At 36.3% G+C, this 21,510-nt stretch overlaps 1 protein-coding gene across 1 annotated transcript in view; it reads right to left on the bottom strand.

Annotated features, from left to right (window-relative positions):
* EXOC6B (exocyst complex component 6B) overlaps positions 1 to 21,510 on the bottom strand; it is a 697,089-nt gene that overhangs the window by 399,788 nt on the left and 275,791 nt on the right. The window contains exon 7 of the mRNA XM_040223938.1: positions 2,034 to 2,210. Within this exon, the coding sequence (XP_040079872.1) occupies positions 2,034 to 2,210 (177 nt within the window). The remainder of the gene's footprint in view (positions 1 to 2,033; positions 2,211 to 21,510) is intronic.

Here is a 21,510-nt window from a genome sequence, read left to right as displayed (position 1 = left end):
CCTGACAGAATTTAATTTCCTTAATGGGAATCAAAAAGGTAAATTTAAAATGTTAACTGGACTTCATCTTGATCTTGATGCTTTATTTTACTGCTACTAAAACTTCTTACTTGTGATGAGTCTAATCCCTGACAATCTGGTCTTCTGGGTGGATCCATATCCAACCATAGGAGTCACTCCAAGCTAGAGAGAGTGCTAAAAAATATTCAGGGAATCAAGTCTTTTCTGCCCCGTTCTGTTTCCATGGGCTTCAGGGAAATGTCTAGTTTTTCCTTAGCTCTATATCTTAGAATTATTAAAAATTCTTTTTATCCAAGTACATTAGGGATTAAAATGAAACTTTCACACTTTATTAACTATTGTGTAGTGGCTCAGTCGTGTCTAGCTCTTTGCAACCCGATGGACTATAGCCTGCCAGGCTCCTCAGTCCATGGAATTCTTCAGGCAAGAATACTGGAGTGGGTAGCCATTCCCTTCCCCAGGGGATCATCCCAACTCAGGGATCAAACCCATGCCTCTGCACTGCAAACAGCTTTTTTACCATCTGAGCCACCAGGGATGCCCAGTGAATATTAATGTACCCCATTCACAAAGTAAACACAACCTGATAAACTGTACATAAAATTATTGATTTGTATTATAGAAATGTATCCCGTCAATAATAAAAACTATATAAAAGAATGTAGTACCTTATATATATGACAGTCTCTCAGATACGCAATGACAGTTAAATGCTAATGACTTAGACAAATAAGTAAGTAATTCATTTATTTGTTTTTCAGCCCCATTTAAATAGTGTCAATTTGATTTCTGAAGCAAAAAAAGTAATGATAATAAGGACAGGCACTCTGATAATAACAATATGAAACAGAAATCAGCAAGAAAGAGTAGTGAAATTTGCTGACCACCTTTAATAGCAGACGCACTTGTTCCAAAGACACTAAAGTTCTAAATTTTAGTTTGGAAGACTAAGTGAGAAGACATAGTGAGAAGTTCCAAACAATACCTAAGATTACAAAGTTAGTGAAAAGTTTGGGGCTGTAGTTTCAGCAGAGAGAGAAGAGTAAGAAGCGTAGTAAGGATATAACAAAGAACAAGGATGGGGAAGAAACAGTGAATCCAGTTTTATCTGGGGAAATGAAACAATAAAAAGGAGAAAAATAATTAAAGATAAAACAGGTTCCTGAGAACAGTAGTAAATGGTTTCTTGTTCATTTCAGTGAGCACTTGAAAAGTAAATAATATGATCATTAATCATAATTTTTAAGTAAAATAAAATAGCAAAATCAATATCTGAATGGTCCATAAGCCTTCAAAGTTCATGCTCCTAACCACTATACTTACACAAAAAATGATCCAGTTTATGCAAATAATAAGTAGTCCAAAAATATTTTAACTGGACATCTCAAATATCACAGTAGTTTTATTTTTAAAAATGCATTAAATATACATTTAACAACAAAGAAAGATATAAAATATACTAGTTAAGCCACTTAATCTTATTCTTTACCTTGAAGTGTCACAGAACTAAGACAGCATGGACATGTCTCAAAATTCCCAGATACTCTATAATCACTTATACATTTATTCCTTCTAGAAATATGTTGTCAGCTTTCTGAAACCATTTAGTAATTTCAATCTGAACCATTTCTCAAGGCTAAGAAAGCTCTTTGTTTACACCCCACTGTTTAAAGTAACATCTTTTATTTGTCTCAAGTAATTTGTTCCAGCTCCAGTGGAGGTCATCTAGATCTCTTTTCTTCCCTTAATGAAGTACTCAGTATACAATCAAAAACACTGAAACAAACAAACAAAAAATGGATGAGTATACTTAAAATATAAAGATTTAGAACCTAAGATATCTTAGTACATCTTCAGTTTCCTTAAATCAGGCACCATTTGTATTTTAAATGATCTTTAATATCCTGAAGATCACATGAGTTATGTTACATGGATAAATTCCTCATCACATCTCAAACACACTATATTTAAAGGAACAATAAGTTCACTGCCCCAGTTCAAATGTTAGTTACCTCTTCATCGTCTTCCTCATCTTCAACATCCAGAATTCCTGAATCCTGTTCAGACTTGGGGCTAGTGCTTTCTATCTCTGTATCAAAAATTGTATATGCTTCTTTCTTAGATTTTCTCTTGCTACCTATCCTGGGTTGTTGCAAGATGATGTTATCCAGGTTTCTTTGTTGTTGTGCCTAGGACAGAAATAAATACATACAAATAAACAAAAGAACAAACAAAACTTAAGCATTCAAAGAACTTTTAATTTTGAATTAATTGGTATCAAAAGAAAATACAATGAAATGCCTTAAAATACATAAAATTTTAGTACCAGAAATAAAACCAAACATATTAATGTAGCACATAGGAAAAAAAAAAAGATAATCACTTAGTGAGAGCTAAGTCACTTCAGTCGTGTCTAACTCTTTGTAACCCCATGGACTGCAGCCCACCAGGCTCCTCTGTGCCAGGAATTCCCCAGGCAAGAACACTAGAGGGAGTTGCCACGGCCTCCTCCAGGGGGTCTTCCCAACTCAGAAATCGAACCACATCTCTTAAGTCTTCTGCATTGGCAGGAGGGTTCATTACCAATAGTGCCACCTGGGCAGATTTTCTAAATACACACAGTCATCACAAAAATGAAATCTATTGATTTGCCAAGAGAGTGGGGCTTCCCAGGTGGCACTAAGGGTAAAGAACAAGCCCTCCAATGCAAGAGACTTAAGAGATGCAGGCCAGATCCCTGGGTCAGGAAGATTCCCCAGAGGAGGGCATGGCAACCCACTCCAGTATTCTTGCCTGGAGAATCCCATGGACAGAGGAGCCTGGCAGTCTAGAGTCTATAAGGTCACATTGAGTTGAACACGACTGAAGTGACTTAGCATGGCACAGCAGCAAAGAGATTAGTGCAAATGACTAAATATTTATCTCTTAAAAGATAAGTGCTATACTAGAACCACTGTGGTTTGGAGAAAAGGGAGAGGAGTCTTCAAGCTTAGGGTACTCTTATAAACAGGTACGTGGATATATGAGATCAATAAATTTTAATCAGGAGAATGAAATATCTTAATAGAGTAATATGAACGAATGAATCCAACAGAATTTCATGACCTTAGTCTGAGGAAATAAGAGTTTTAAGCACTTCTTTTTCTAAACTTTTATAGAAAAGTGAAATTCCCTCAGCTTAACAAAATACACTCAAATAACAATGTGGTTTCCATATATCCAAAGAGGTGGAAAGTGTGACTATACAGAGTCAACATCAGAAGTTAGATCAAAGTATCAGAGCTGGAAGGGATCGTAATCACCACTCAGGAAATACACTGGAAGACAAAGGATTGTTCGAGGCCACAAGGTTAGTAAGTGGTAAATCAGAAGCCCAAAGTGTCATCTCCTAAATTCCGTATAAGTCATCTTCCCACTACACCAACAGTTCCATAAAGCATGACAAAAACAGCCCCCCAAAAAAGAGTTCTGCAGTCAAATAAATGTGAAACACTCCATGTTATACAAACCTTGTAGACATATGATGTACAATATATTAACAGAATAAAAACTGGAAAAAGTCATATTTTAAGAAAAGTTATTCAACATGCTTTAATCCAGCATGTTCCAAAAGTGTTTCACAATGTAACTTTTCTTTTTAAAAACAATAATATTAATACTTAGTATCATCCAAAGATATAAAGCTTAAGAAATGTGACTTCTCAGAATGCTGCTGCTGCTAAGTCGCTTCAGTCGCGTCTGACTCTGTGCGACCCCAGAGACGGCAGCCCACCAGGCTCCCCCGTCCCTGGGATTCTCCAGGCAAGAACACTGGACTGGGTTGCCAATTCCTTCTCCAACACATGAAAGTGAAACGTGAAAGTGAAGTTGCTCAGTCGTGTCTGACTCCGAGCAACCCCATGGACTGCAGCCCACCAGGCTCCTCCGTCCATGGGATTTTCCAGGCAAGAGTACTGGAGTGGGGTGCCATTACCTTCTCCAGACTCCTCAGAATATATATTCCTTAATCACTATATGATGTTTCTACTCAGCAACAAGTAGAAATTAGTTCAAGAGAAAAACCAGAATCTCCAAATATTTTGAATGAGATTAAGAATTCTAGATAAACACTAAGTATAAGGGTTAGTCCAGGTACTAGTTAAATAAGACAATTATAACAGGACAGAGAAAAACTTGAACTATGTGAGCTAGACTCTGCCAAGAAAATGAAAAGAATCTACATTCCAGAGATTTGAATCAATGGACTAACTTGTTTCTCTGCATAGTACTTGTTGATATTTTAATTTGACTTACATAAAATACATGGCTTCAGTAACAAAACCAAGAGGGAAGATACCCAATAACATTTACTTTATGTTTGTAAACAAGACATATATATCCTTAAAGCATTTGAGATCCCAAATTAGACAAAACATTCTTCCTACTCCTCTCAAAAGTAGGAAGTTCACCCCTCTCACTTATGTTCAATGTAAACCACACAAAAAGAGACTGAGGACTCTAGAAAGCTAAAGCTTTCATATTAAAAAAGCAAGCCCTCAACTAGAGAATGATCATTTGTCTCTTTACTCTTTCTCTCAGTACAGCAAAACTAAAAGCTTTCATAAGTTGCTTTTATTTTATTGAATCCAAAGTTAAATATTTTTCTTTCACAATCAATAAAATACTACCAATGTACCAAAAGCAATCGAGAGGAGCCACATTTAAGTACTATCATTTATACTTCAAATAATACAAATCTGAAAGAAACCCTATGGAAGTAATTTTAGATCATCTATGATTTGTTCTTTTTGTGCCTGGTTTACCAATCACTTTGATTGAGCACAAAGTAGCTTAGGCCAAATCAACATACCCTATGCTAGAAATGAGCACACTGCAAGGTTTATTCCAAAGCTCTATAGTAACTTGGGGTCTCTGTCAAAATTATCAAGGCTTTTCCATTTATAAAGGAGCAGTCAGGGCAGATCTGCCAAGAAAGAACTAATCAAGTTGGAAATACTAAGACAGGTAGAATAATGAAATAAATACTCAGATATTACCCATTAGAAAGCAAATGAAAACCACCATCTATTCAAAATTATGTTATGGGACTGGCAGGAAGTAGAGAAGAGTAAATAGAGATAAAAATATGTAAATACATGCAATATATGTAAAAATTAAACTGTGACTCTAAAGTCCGTACAACAAACAAGAGTTCCTCAGAGCTCTTTTCTAACATGCTAAGCCATCTCGCCAGGACCATTTACTCTGTCCCTCCAAGGACAGCCTTGGAGACAGAGAAGCAGCTGACTGACTTTTGCTGCCTAGAGTGCAGGTAACAGGGTATCAAGCAAACAGACAGACTTTAGAAAACATTTAGGCTTTTTTTTTAACTTCTTCGTTCATTCTCTTTGTGAATAATCTTTACACATTTAACCACCTCTTCCTCAAGATTCCCTCACATATGTTCTCCGTTTTCCTAATATATAGAAATAAAGCCAAGTTTATTCCTCAACCCCTACTCTTCTGTCACTCTTTCCACTCTTTCAAAATTCAATAGCATATCTCTAGTTCTATATACTACTGTGTGTTCCATCATCACTTCACTTACTACATACCTAAAATGGAACTCATCACCTTCTCATTACAGTTAATGGGAGGTGAACCTGACTGTCCCAATGTATTTTCCAATACTCTCCAACATGAATTTCTGCTTGGAACAGAATCTACCTCATGATATACTAAGAATATTTTCACTACTATATCTTTGCTTAAGCCATTTCTCTTCTAGATGACCTCTCCCTACCTGTACTCAATCTTTCCTCCAAAACCCAACTAAAATTCTATTTCCTTTAGAAAGCCTCCTCTCCTTCTGTTTTAACTCACAGTGCTTTCTCCCTATATCCCTATTTTCAGTCAAACATGTACTGAACAACAACTTGAGTCCCAGTATTGTATTGACTATACAAAGAATAAAACAGATTTTCTGACTCTTGAACCTCACATCATTTTAAGAAATGGATAAGCAAACAAGTGGCTGAAATTCAGTGCAATGAGTATAATGACAGAAATAAACATGGGTACGATGATCAGCAGAAAGTAATCATATCTGCAAGAAGGGATTTCAGGAACTTGGAGGAAAAGGTAGCAAGTTGGGAGGCTCAAGAAGCAGGGGGATATACGTATACTTATAGATGATTCACTATGTTGTACCGTAGAAACTAACACAACATTGGAAAGCAATTATCCTCCAATTTTAAAAAGTGAATATGATTTTTACAAAGGGAAGTAGGTAGAAAGGGTAGCCATTCCAGAAGAAAGAAACTGCATAAGAAAAGACATGTGAAATAACATTATCGACCCAAGCAATAAATAATTTTGTACAAGAATATAAGTTATGAAGGACTAACAAGAGATAGTCAAGTCAGTCAATCATAAAGGAAATCAACCCTGAATATTCACTGGAAGGACTGATGCTGAAGCTGAAACTCCAATACTTTGGCCACCTGAGGTGAAGAGCAGACTCATTAGAAAAGACCTTGATGCTGGAAAAGACTGAAGGCAAAGGGAGAAGGAGGCGGCAGAAGACAAGATGGTTGAATAGCATCACCAACTCAATGGACATGAATCTGAGCAAACTCTGGGAGACAGTGAAGGATAGAGGAGACTGCTGTGCCAAAGTCCATGGGGTCACAAAGAATTGGACAGGACTTAGCGACTGAACAACAGTAAGAGACAAAGTTAAAGATGCCATACAAAGTAGTGAGGCAATGGAGGAACAAGAGAAGAATGTGAGCAGGGGGAGAAAAAGATCAGCTTTACAATTCAGGCACATCTTCTGGGAGCTGAGGAATGGTCAACTGGGAGAAGATGAAGACTAGAAACAGGAAAATCAAATAGATCACTAAAGGAGTCCCAATAACAATGACGAGAATTTGAATTAAGGGAGCAGCAGATACAGAAGAAGCAGAAGCAATATAGTTTACTGACTTAAATGCTGTATGTGGAAGAGGGAAAGAAAATAAAAATAACTGCAAATATTCTGGTCTTTAAGACTAGACAATGGGATCATTCCAAAAAATAGGAACTGTGGAAATAGTAAGTTGAAGGCAGGATAGAGAAGATGAGTTAAGTAAACTTGTCAAGTATTCAAATAAAAAATGACAGTACAGCACTTCAGAGTTCAACTCTTCTCTTCTTCAGGATAGGAAACATACTTGCCCATTCTTAGAATCTCCCGAGTCCAGATACAATGACCAAATACACAGAAAACTCAGATAAATGCTTACTATATAAAGGAAAAAATAATAAAAGAAACCTATGTAAGAATGATATTTGGCCCAACAAAAGAGAGGGATGTCTGTAAAAGACATAATTTGAATATTCTCCTATTTATTTAAAGTTGGGGGGGGGGGCGGCATAAGAATCACCTAACTTGAATTATTCACCTAAAAATGTAGCTATTGAAACTTTTACAGCTGTCATTACACATGCCATTAAATAAAGTTTTATTGCAAATACAACTTCCAAGGGTACCTAGCAATAAGACTCAAAATTCTGTGAATCAAAAAAAACAAAGGTTCCTTTCTTTATCAGCCCAATACTGACCTCTAGTGGACTAAAGGAATACATACAAATGGAGAGAGGCCTAGGCTTATAGCTTTGAGACCAAACACGGACTTCAATCACAGTGTGTTGTATCAGAAAAGAAAAAGAAGGCAAAAAAAAAGCTTCTTTGAGTAACATATGTTTAAATCTAAGCTCTGCAATATATTAATTCTATAACCATGGGTAGGTTCTTCTCAATGCAACATCCCATCTACTCAGAACTGCCACAAGGATTAAATAAATACATGTAAATTATCTTTAAAAATAATTTTTTAAATTAATGTGCAGAAGTACTGTGTTTGGGAACAGGCTTTTAGTTCAATGGAATTTACTTTACATGCCTCATCATTCACTCATTTTTTTATGATTTTATTTATTTATTCACTTTTGGCTGCGGTGGGTCTTCTTGCTGCAGGGGCTTTTCTCCAGTTGCAGACAGCGGGGCCTACTCTCTAATTGTGGTGGGTGGGCCTCTCATTGAAGTGGCTTCTCTTGTTGCAGAGCTTGCACTCCAAGGTGCTCGGACTTCAGTATTTGCGGCACGGAGCCTCAGTACTTGCAGGCCCCAGCCTCTAGAGCACAGGCTCAACAGTTTATGGCACATGGGCTTAGGTGCTCTGTGGCATGTGGGATTTTCCCAGATCAGGGCTCAAACTTGTGTCTCCTGTTGGCAATCACATTCTTTACCACTGAGGCACCAAGAAAGCCCCACATAAATGATCCTGAATTAAAAGATACGTCCAAGCAAAAGTTTTTGACTTAATATAATCATGAAATAATTATCTCAACAATGTTGGTGAACATCCATTATCTTATACAGATTAAAAATTAGGTAAACAGAAAAATTTTTTGCTCTATGTGATGAGACTTCTTGGGATTTACTCTTATCGACTTTATATAACATAGAGCAGAGCTAATTATATTTATTATGGTGTACATTTTTTTAAAAAAGATACATTAAAAGAAAAAAAAAACACTAAAATTCTAAGTTCCACTGTCTTCCTCTGAATGTGAGATAGGAATCTTATTTCACTCTCTACTCTGGAAGCATCAAAGATCTAGCAATATTTAGATACACAATGATTAATGTTATCTAATAGTTCTTCACACTGCCATTCAATTTTGTATTTGTACCATACTGCAGCTATTAGATATCTGTACTGCACACTTCTTGTACTCTACCTCACATCCTCTCTTGTTCAGCTCTTATTTCAAGTATAATATCAGCAACCAGTTCTGGGCAGCCTTGGAAGCGTCATATAGTGTAAACTGAAACCAACTTAGCATGTACCCCACACTTCCAGCTCCCTACCCAGAGGTTTTGCAGACATTACAGTGTGGAATCCCACAACAATTAATTAGCATTCATGATTCTCAACCCAGAAGTGAGGCAAATTTTGACCGAAGAGAGGACAGATACGCTCCCCATTTCGTGCCGCCCACAGTGAGTTCCACATGGCTTCTCAGAAGTCCGGGGATGAAGGAAGCAAACTGCCCTACAGTATACCACTGTACAGTTACAGTTAGTCACTCAGTGGTGTCTGACTCTTTTGCAATCCCATGGACTGCAGCACGCCAGACCTCCCTGTCCATCACTAACTCCCAGAGTTTACTCAAACTCAGTCCATTGAGTCGGTGATGCCATCCAACCATCTCATCCTCTGTCATCCCCTCCTCCTCCCACCTTCAATCTTGCCCAGCATCAGGGTCTTTTCAAATGAGTCAGTTCTTCACATCAAGTGGCCAAAGGATTGGAGTTGCAGCTTCAGCATCAGTTGTTCCAATGGATATTCAGGACTGATCTCCTTTAGGATGGACTGGTTGGATCTCCTTGCAGTCCAAGGGACTCTCAAGAGTCTTCTCCAACACCACAGCTTAAAAGTATCAATCCTTTGCCACTCAGCTTTCTTTATAGTCCAACTCTCACATCCATACATGACTATTGGAAAAACCATAGCCTTGACTAGACGGACCTTTGTTGGCAAAGTAATGTCTCTGCTTTTTAATGTGCTATCTAGGTTGGTCATAACTTTTCTTTCAAAGAGTGTCTTTTAATTTCATGGCTGCAGTCACCATCTGCAGTGATTTTGGAGCCCCCCAAAAAAGTCTGCCACTGTTTTCAGTGGTTCCCCATTTATTTGCCATGAAGTGATGGGACTAGATGCCATGACCTTAAGGGTGGTGTCATCTGCTTATCTGAGGTTATTGATATTTCTCCTGGCAATCTTGATTCCAGCCCAGCGTTTCTCATGATGTACTCTGCATATAAGTTAAATAAGCAGGGTGACAATATACAGCCTTTGACGTACTCCTTTTCCTATTTGGAACCAGTCTGTTGTTCCATGTCCAGTTCTAACTGTTGCTTCCTGACCTGCATACAGATTTCCCAGGAGGCAGGTCAGGTGGTCTGGTATTCCCATCTCTTTCACTGGGTGGGAATGTAAATCAATATAGCCACTGTGGGAAATAGTATGGAGGTTTTTTAAAAAACTAAAAGTAGAGTTGCCATACGATCTAGCCATCCAACTCCCTTGCATGGAACATTTGCACTTACAGTCTTAGTTGGGAGATTGGAAAATTTTTTTTCTAGAGAAATTAATAAATAACTGTCACAAAGTACTATTTGTATTTCCCAATCAAAGATGTGATTTCCTTTGTAGAATTCCATGAAGTTTGCTACTTGACAAGTCTATGCCCATAGACCTTCCTGTAAACAGTTAAGTAATTTATTACTAAATATGAGTGACTGGCCAAGGATCAATAGATATTTGAGGAAAATATCCAACTGGAAAGAGATACAAAATACCAATATGAGGAAACAAATAACAACAATAAAAAGTACTAGCTAGATGGAGCAGATAAGGTAGAAAACAAAATAATATGTTTGAAAAATTCATTGGTATCCTAAAAATTAAAAATTTGGTTTATTATATAGAAATATTACAAAGATTGCCAGGAATCATACCAATGTTTTCTTCAGTCATCCCCCAAGGCAATAGAAATAAAAGCAAAAATAACAAATAGGACCTTTTCAAAATCTTAGGCTTTTGCGCAGCAAAGGGAACCATGTGCTTAGTTGCTCAGTCACGTCTGACTCTTTGGAACCCATGGACTTTAGCCTGCCAAGCTCCTCTGCTATAGGGATTTTCTAGGTGAAAATACTGGAGTGGGTTGCCATGCCCTCCTCCAGGGGATCTTCCCAACCCAGGTTTCCTGCATTGCAGGTGGATTCTTTACCATCTGAGCCACCAGGGAGGCCCAGAGGAAACCACAAACAAAACAAAAAAACCTGCAGACTAGAAGAAAATGTTTGTGGATGATCCGGATGACAAGGAGTTAGATTTCAAGATACACAAACAGCTCATATATCTCAATAACAAAAAACCAAACAACCTAATCAAACAGAAAACCTCAATAGCAATTTCTCCAAAGAAGACATATATATGGCCAGTGGCACATATAAAGATGCTCAACATTGTTAATTATTAGAGGAATGCAACAAAAGTCCAATGAGGTACTACCTCATAATGATTAGAATGGCCATAAACAGATGCTAGAGAAGGGAAAGGCTACCCACACCAGTATTCTGGCCTGCAGAACTCCACGGACTGTATAGTTCATGGGGTCACAGAGAGTCGGACACACTGAGTGACTTTCACTTTCACCTTATTAAGACACTTTGTAACATAAGTTTGAGAGTGTTCCCTCTTCAATTTATTAGAAGAATTTAGAACAACTGATGTTAACTCTTCTCTAGATTTTGGGAGGTATTTTATTACTGTTTCAGTCTCCTTACTCAAAATTGATCCTTTCACATTTCCTGTTCTTCCTGATTCATTATTGCTAAGTTGTTCAGCAGTGTGTTGTTTACTTTCCACACATTTATACATTTTCCAGTTTTCCATCTGTTATTGACTTCAAGTTTCATACCATTGTGATTAGAAACATAGCATAATTTTATAATAGTATAAAAAATATCCTTTGGTATAATCTCAATCTTCTTATACTTGCTTAGACTTGTTTTGTGAACTAACATGTAATCTACCCTGCAGAATGCTCTGTGTGCACTTCAGAAGAATATGTATTCTATTGTTAGGTGGAATAAACTTTATATGCTTTTTTAAGCCTATTTGGTCTTTAGTGCAAGTCCAATGGTTCCTTACTGACTTTTCTGTCTGGGAGATCTATCCATCGTCCAAGTGGGGTATTTAAGCGTCCTATTACTATTGTATTGCTGTCTCTTTCTTCCTTCAGAACTGTTAAATTTGTTTAACATATGTAGATGCTTTGTTGACATTAGATGTACCACAACTCTGTTTCTGCCAAAGATTTATTATGCCCTGTTCATTCTCATTATAAACTAATGAAATGACAGTAAATATCATCAGAAAAATAAAAACTATGTAGAACAACAAAAGTAAATTCTATGACTGAAAAATAAAATACCTGAAATGAAGAATTCACCATTTAAAGCACTTAACAGTCAAAAAGAGACAGTGAACTTGAAGATAGAACAATAGAAATGATCAAATTAGGGGAAAAAATAAATAAAAGATTAAAAAAGCAAACAAACATGAAAAACAAAGCCTGCATAATATGGAAGACACTATCAAAAAGTCTAACCTAAGTAGTGCCAGAGTCCTAGAACAAAAAGGAGAAACAATATAGTGAAGAAAAAATCTGAAAAAAATAGGTGAAAATTTCCCACACTTTATATAAGACATAAAGTACCAGAATCAAGAAGCTTAATGAATCCCAATGGGAACACCATAGTCAAACTACTGAAAATCAAAGATGGAGAGAAAAATTTAAAAGCCACTGGGAAAAACACTGTATTATATACTGCAGAAAAACAATACAAATGACTATTGATCTCTTATCAGAAACTGCAGAGTTCAGAAAGCAATAGAAATAAAAATAAAATTGAAAAATTAGCAACTTTGAATTCTAAATCCAGGAAATATCTTTCAGAAATTTTAATGAGGTTAAATTTGCCCCCTAAAAGAAATGTTGAAGTCCTAAACATCTCAGAATATGATGTCATTTAGAAATAGGATAACTGCAGATGTATATAAGATGAAGTAATATTGCAGCAGGCTGAGTCTTGAATTCAATATGATTGGTGTCCTTTTAAGATAAGAAGAAGACAAAGATAGAAGATACAGAGGAAAACATTAGGTGATAATTGAGTCATATTAAAATGATATAATTGCAAGCCAAGGAATGCTAAGACTGTTGGCAAAACACGAGAAGAAAGGAAGACATAAGAACGCAGGACCCTACTGACACTTTGATTTTGAACTTGTAGCATCCAGACCTGCGAGACAGTATTTTTTTTTATTATTAAGCCATACAGTTCTTTGGAAGAGAGTAAAAAAGCTAGCTTAAACTCAACATTCCAAAACAAAAGATCATGTCATCTGGTTCCATCACTTCGTAGTGAATAGATGGGGAAAAAATGTAAATAGTAATATATTTTAGTTTCTTGGGCTCCAAAATCACTGTGGACAGTGACTGCAGCCATGAAATTAAAAGACGCTTGCTCCTTGGAAGGCAAGTTATGACAATCCGAGACAGTCTATTAAAAAGCAGAGACATCACCTTGCCGACAAAGGTCCACATAGTCACAGCTATGGTTTTTCCAGTAGTCATGTACAGATGTGAGAGTTGGACCATAAAGAAGGCTGAGAGCTGAAGAACTGATGCTTTTGAACTGTGGTGCTAGAGAAGACTCTTGAGAGTTCCCTGGGAAGCAAGGAGATCAAACCAGTCAATCCTAAAGGAAATCAACCCTGAATATTCACTGGAAAGACTGATACTAAAGCTGAAGCTCCAATACGTTGGCCTCTGATGCAAACAGCCAACTCATTGAAAAGACCCTGATGCTGGGAAAGATTGAAGGCAAAAGAAGGGGGCGACAGAGGATCAGATGGTTAGACAGCATCATCGACTCAATGGACATGAGTTTCAGCAAACTCCAGGACATAGTGAAGAAAAGGGAAGTCTGATGTGCTACAGTCCATGCGGTCACAAAGAGTCAGAACAACTGAGTGACTGAACAACAACAAAAATCTAGTTTTTGGTATTTTGTTAAGGCAGCCCTACAAAATATAGGAATGAAAACAAAAGGAAAACATTTTCAGATAAAAGAAAACAAAGGCAATTTAAGACCAACACATCTGTACTATAAAAGTGCTAAAGGAAGTTTTTCAGGCTGAAAGCAAACGATTCCAGTAAATGATTCTCAGAATCATTTCATTCTCAGAAATGAATGAATCGAATTGAAAATCCAAAATAGTTTAGCAATCATAAGAGAAGAGAGGCTGCTTTTCAAATACAGAGTGATCGAGGAAAGTATCTTTCATAAAGTGGCATTTGCATTTCAGACATTAGTACTTATTTATTTAATAATCATAGAGGCTTAAGAAAATAGATATGCATGTGAACAACATTTTAATCTTGAATTCCTACATATATTTTATACTATTGGAAACATTATTATATATTCTAATATCTGGCAGAACAATATCTAACATGTTAATATTATTTCAAGAAGCCTTTAGTCATTTTCAAACACAACATTTTTTTCAGAATGCCAATAATCTGGATTCCCAGGTGGTGCAGTGGTAAAGAATCCACATGCCAGTGCAAGTTGCAAGAGACATAGGTTTCAACCCTGGGTCGAGAAGATCCCCTGGAGTAAGAAATGGCAACCCTGGAGGAGGAAATGGCAATCCACTTCAATATTCTTGCCTGAAAAACTCCATGGACAGTGAGCAGGGTGGACTACAGTCCATGGGGTCTCAAAGAGTTGGAGAGTACGTTCCATGGGGTCACAAAGAGTCGGACATGACTGAGCAACTAAGCGTGCACACACACACACAACCTGCAGATAAGCATATTATGGTAGTCTTGCTACATGTCTAACACACTAAATGATCACACAGTATCATTTACACATTATTCTAAGATAGCTGGTCAATGGATAAACTAAATTTCAAGATAATCTTTAACATTATTTTTGAAAACAGCATTAACTTTCCTCCACAATTTTTTTATCACACATCAGTTTGAATTTTATATATTTTTATCAATGTCAATTTTAGGTGGTTATAATAATGACGCCCAAATATAAAAAATATAAGTAAAGCTGGGAAGAAAAATAATTCAACAGTAGGAAGTAGTGCCAAGCTGCTTAATGTTTTACTAACCTAGTCTCCCAGAAAAGATGTCATATATAAGCAAGGTTTCCTCCACGGAGCACCCCATATTTCAACAGAAAAGGGCCAGAAATAGTTATAATTTAAACTGTTGGTTCAATCAATATTTCAACTGAACCAACACTTTCAATTATAACTATCAACATAGACACCAATTTTTACAGACTAAATTCTCCAATCAAAACATACATAATGGCTGAATGGATTTTTCTTTTAGAGACCCATCTATATGATGACTACAAAAGACTCACTTCATAAGTAAGGATACAAACAGACTGAAAGTAAAAAGGATGGAAAAATACATTGTGTGCAAACGGCAATGATAAGAAAGCTGGTATAGCTATACTGATGTGAGAAAAAATAATCTCTAAAAGAAAGACTAATAAAAGACAAAGAGAGAAACTACATAACAATAAGGGGGCTAATCCAACAAGAAGATATAACATTTATTAATATGTATGCATCCACCATAGAAGAACCAAAATATATAAAGCAAATGCTAATGAACTTAAAGAGAAAATTAACAGCGATATGATAATGGTAGGAGGCTTTAACACCACACTTACAGCAATGGATAAATTGTCCAGACAGAAAATCAATAAGAAAATATCATTAGATCAGATAGACAAAATAGATTTATATAGAACACTTCATTCAAAAGCAACAAAATATACATTCTTCTCAAGTGCACGTGGAAGATTCTCCAGGATACATCACATGTTAGAGCAAAAATCAAATTTCAGTAAATTTAAGAAGACTGAAATGATTCACGTATCTTTTCCTACCACTATGAAATGAAAATAAAAATTAATTATAAGGAACATACTAAAAAAAAACACTAAAACATGGAATTAAACAAGTTACTGAAATATTTGCCTCACAAAATAAAAGCTATATATGACAAACCCACAACTAACATCATATTCAACAGTGAAAAGCTGAAAGCTTTTTCTCTAAGATCGGGAACAGGACAAAGATGCCCACTCTCCTCACTTGTATTCATCATAGTATTAGAACTCCTAGTAACAGCAATTAGGAAAGAAAATGAAATAAAAGACATACAAACTGGAAAGGAAGAAACAAAACTGTCATTATTTGCAGATGACATGATATGATATATAGAAAAACCTAGACTCCTCCCAAAAGACTATGTGAACTAATAAATGACTTCACTAAAACTGCAGGATACAAAGCTGATGTTCAAAACTCTGTTATATTTATACATAAATAATAAACTATCAGAAAGAGAAATCAGTCAGCAATTGTGATGCAATGCAACTGCATCCAAAAGAGCGCCTATGAATGAACTTAACCGCGGAGGTAAAAGACCCGAAAACTGGAGAGGACACAAATGCATGAAGAGCACCCCACGGCCATGGGCTAGGAGAATTAACACTGCTAAATCGTCCACATTTCCCTTTAAAGAGAGTCCACACTCCCCAAAGCAAAATTCACATTTAATGCAATACCTATCAAAATGCCAGTGGCATTTTTCCAAAAATGACAACAAATAATTCCAAAATTTGTACAGAAACATAAAAAATCCTGAATAGCCAAAGCAATCTTGGGACCTAAGAACAAAGCTGGAGGTATCATGCTCCCTGATTTCAAACTACTCTACATAGCTACAGTAATAAAAAGAGCATAGTATTTGCATAAAAACAGACACATAGATCAGTGGAACAAAAAAGAGAGCTTATATATAAACCCATAGATACACGGTCAATTAATTTACACAAAGGAAGCAAGAATACACAACAGGGAAAATCTAGTCCCTTCAATAAAGGATGTTGGAAAAACTGGACAACTACACACAAAAGAATGAAACTGAAGTTTTACCAGATACAAAAGCTGATATTATACCATACACAAAAAATAACTTAAAATAGATTAAAGTTTAAATGACATACTTGAAACTGTAAAACCCCTACAAAAATCAAGTACTAAGCTCCTTGATACCAGTCTTAGACATGTTTTTTGCACCTGATTCCAAAGGCAAGGGAAACAAAAGCAGAAATAAATAAATGGGACAACATTTATTAAAAGGCTTCTGCATAGGAAAGGAAATAATCAACAAAATGAAGAAGATATTTGTAAATCATATTTCCAACAAGGGGTTAGCATCCAAAATATATAAAGATCACATATATATAAACAACAACAACAAAAAAAAAAACAGTCCAGTTAAAAAAAATGGGGAGAGAATCTGAATAGACATTTTTCCAAATAAGATAAAAAGATGCTCAACAGGCACATGGGAAAATGTTCAGCATCATGAATCATCAGGGAAATGCAAAGCAAAACCATAATGAGATATCACATGACAACTGTCAGAATGGCTACTATCAAAAAGACAAGAAATAACAAGTGTAGGCAAGAATGTGCAAAAAAGTACTCATGTACTTGTTGGTGGGAATGTAAACTGGGTGGCACCTATGGAAAACAGTATGAAGGTTCTTCATAAATACGAAAAATAGACATACTGTATGATTTAGTGATTTCACAACTGAAAACCAATCTAAAGAAAACAAACATATAATTTGAAATGATATATAACTTCTATGTTCACTGCAACATTATTTATAAAAATCAATATTTGGAAATAACCTAAATGACCACTGATAGATGACAAATCAATGGATAAAGAACATGTGTGTGTGTGTATAATGGACTCAGCCATGAGGCTTCTCAAGTGGCTCAGTGGTAAAGAAACCACCTGCAAATGCAAGAGTCACAGGAGACACAGGTTTGATCCCTGGATTGGCAAGATCCCCTGGAGGAGGAAATGGCAACCCACTTCAGTATTCTTGCCAGGGTAATCCCATGGACAGAGGAGCCTGGTGGGCTACAGTCCATGGGGTCACAGAGTTGGACACAACTTAGAAACTGAGTCCTGAGCACACAGGCACACACACACACAGTCATACAAAAGAATGAAATCTTTCCATTTGTGACAATATGGATGGACAGAATCAAGGACAGAATTATGCTGTGGAATAAGTAAAACAGAGAAAAAACAATACCACATGATTTCACTTATATGTGGAATCTAAAAACAAAACAAACAAGCAAAAAAACAATACCCAGACTCATAGATACAGAGAAGACACTGGTGGTTACCATAGGGTGGGGGAAGGGAGGCATGACTGGAGATGAGGTTGGAGGATCATGGAGTATCAACCTACAGATATAAAATAAATAAGTCATGGGGATGTAAAGTACAGCATGGAGAATAAAGTCAATAATATTGTATTAGCTTTGTATGTTGATAGATTATATCCAAAGCTATGTTACTCATCTAGCAATGTATACAAAAGTCAAACTACTATGTTGTACACCAGAAACTAAGATTGCATGTCAATTATATTTCAATGAAAGAAAGTGTCACTAAGTAACACAAGGTCACAATATATCTCCAAGGTAGACAACAACCTATTATTCTCAATGTCCCTTTCATTTCTTCTATATTAGGCTTACAGAGAAAATGTCTTCTTTTTTCCGGTTCACTTAAATACTTATAGTCAAAAGCCAGGTAAGAAACACAAAAACAGGATAAAATTAAGAAGTGTGGTAGAAAGTATAAATAAAATCAAGAGAACCTGGGATTTACTCTTGAACAGGAAGAATTATTTCAAAATTATCTCTTCTACTGATTCACCCTTTCAGCAAAATAGTAATTTTATATGCTTTACCAGTCTTTATCCACTGCCTTCCTTCCAGGAAACTAGGTAATTAGTGACTTTTGCCCAAGCCTTTAAATTCTGGAATGAATTTCTAATAAAATGTATTCATGTAATAAAATGTATTAGAGTCTCAAGAGCTATCAGAAGTAGAGGAGATACCAATCTTTCCAAAATGTCAGAGGTAAAAGTCATTTACCCAAAGACAAGTATTGTTACCATATTTCTTCATCCCTTCCAAACTCTCATGATTGTTTGTTATTTGTTTGAGTACAGGTGACAGTGAGAAGGGATCTGAGAAGCGTAGGGAGTAGGAAAAGGGGCAATAATGTTCAGTCCAGTCACTCAGTCGTGTCTGACTCTTTGCGACCCCATGAATCGCAGCACTCCAGGCCTCCCTGTCCATCACCATCTCCCGGAGTTCCCTCAGACTCACATCCATCGAGTCAGTGATGCCATCCAGCCATCTCATCCTCTGTCATCCCCTTCTCCTCCTGCCCCCAATCCCTCCCAGCATCACAGTCTTTTCATCTAAAAAACAAAAACTTTTATATCACTACTAATAGAACCCATAGGACAAAAGCTTCCCATTCCAACATTATATTGAAGATTCCAATCCAATATAACACTTCCCTTCAAATGTACAATTATGGTTTTCTCTCAGCAGTAACCTATCACAAAAAGAGGAATCCAATTAGGCCCCAGGTTGAACTGTCTGTCCGAATGTTTTTTCAAGGCAGATTTCTTCACAAGGAAGTTACTACTAAGGAATTACTATGACAAAACAAAATGGCATGACTAAAAAGAAAAAATACTGGTCAGTCATGAGATTTAACTTGTAGTTCTAAGTGCTACTCAATACTTACATGACCCTATATGATTTTGGTTTGCTGAAAGGAAAATGAAAATTTTGAAACTCTAAAGATATATACTGATTATTTCAACACCTGAAACAACAAGCTCATTTAAAAGGAGATAGAACAAAAAATTATCAGACTCTGAAAACAAAAAAGTAAAGAGATCCGTTTTTCTAAGTACCAGAACTCTTTCCACCAAGATAGAAGATACAAAGTTAATAACTGCTATAATAACATACAAAAAGTTTGAATTAGAATAGTAACCATCAGTTCAGTTCAGTTCAGTTCAGTCACTCAGTCGTGTCCGACTCTTTGCGACCCCATAAATTGCAGCACGCCAGGCCTCCCTGTCCATCACCAACTCCCAGAGTTCACTCAAACTCACATCCATAGTTCTAAGTAAATAGCAAATTTTTCCCCTTCCGTTTTCTTCTATAAAGTAATACAAAGTGCTCTGGATTTCTTAAATATTATCAAATAGAAAATATTCAACAATATACATTGAATATTTAAAACACTTAGGAACACAGACTAGATAAAGAAAACAAATCCTTTGTTAAAAGTTTTAAATTTTGAAAAAGAGCAGAATATTAAGGTATATTTGTATACTTTGTATCTAATAGATCCAGTAAGATATACTGTCTACCTAAATATTAATATTCCCCTAGCAAAATTAAGGAGTCTAAAAACAAGTTGCTCTAAGTACGGGCATTAAGTCACTAGAACTACTTCCCATGTCTACCTACATATGCTTTTCTCTTCATGGCTCTGCATCAAGAAAATGATTTAGCAGATCCAACTCAACTTACTTGGCATAGTATTGAATGAAAAAAAAAAAACGATGTGTTACAAACCCACAATTAGATTTCAACATTCTGTTTCAAATAAAGATTTCTGTAAGAAGTACAATTAAGAGAAGAAATTTAAAGACCACATCAAAGTGAAGGGTAATACTCTAAACTGCACTCTAAAGAAGGGAGAATGATTAAGGAAGCCAATTTTTAGCAGAGGAAACCCATACCTTTAGTGTGGTTTACTAGGAAAGACATGGTATGCTTCTCCTATCCTGTAAATTACCTTGATTTTTGGGCATGATTCTGGGACTGCAGTAAGGTTACTGGATATAACTCACTGGCTAGAAGAGTGCTAATGAGATCAAAGATGGGGAAATCAAATGTATTATAAGACAACTGCTCATACCAAAAAACTCCATACAAGGAAAAATTTAGTTATGATCCTAGTAAAATTCATATACAATATAAACTATCAGTAATACAGCCAATCTGGAAAAATAATACAGAGAGCATTGTAGTTTATAATATAAATAGGAAAGTTATGAAAACACTAAGCTTAAGTCCATATTCTAATATAAAGATTGCTTTAAAAAAATACTATAAAGAGAGCTAATCTTTGAAGAATAGGAATATTTCCCAAAAAATTCCATAAATTACTATTCTGTGCTTGATTCACTTACTCCAGAAGCAATGAAAATTACAAAGAAAACACTGTAAAAATTAACATTTCCAAAACTAAGCTTCAACTACTTTGACAAACACACACACACACACACACACACACACACACACACACACACACAAAGGAATATTACTCAGCCATAAAAAGGAATGCATCTGAGACAGTTCTAATGAGGTGGATGAACCTAGAACCTATTATACAGAGTGAAGTGTGTACAAAAGAGAAAGATAAATATCATATTCTAACACATATACGGAATCTGGAAAGATGGTGCCGAGGAATTTGCTTGCAGGGCAACAGTGGGGAGATGGCCATGGGGAATAGACTTGTAGCCATGGGGAGAGGGGAGGAGAGGGTGGGATGTATGGAGGGAGTGACATGGAAACTTACATCACCATGTGTAGGGTGGCTAGCCAGTGGGAATTTGCTGTGTGGCTCAGGAAACTCAAACAGGGTCTCTGTGTCAGCCTGGAGGGGTGGGATGGGGAGGGAAGTGTGGGGGGAGTTTTGGAAGGGAGGGGATATTATGTATACCCATGGCTGATTCATGTTGAGGTTTGATAGAAAACAGCAAGATTCTGTGAGTGATTATCGCTCAATAAAAATTTTTTTAAAAATCAAAGGTGTATAGGGTGTAAGGTAGAGTATAGGAGAAACCAAGCATGAGTTTCC

This window comes from Oryx dammah, unplaced genomic scaffold (assembly GCF_014754425.2).
Source record: "Oryx dammah isolate SB20612 unplaced genomic scaffold, SCBI_Odam_1.1 HiC_scaffold_25, whole genome shotgun sequence".
NCBI classification, from domain to species: domain Eukaryota; kingdom Metazoa; phylum Chordata; class Mammalia; order Artiodactyla; family Bovidae; genus Oryx; species Oryx dammah.
The sequence above is the reverse complement of the archived record's forward strand: the minus strand, read 5'-3'. Positions and strand labels throughout refer to the sequence as shown.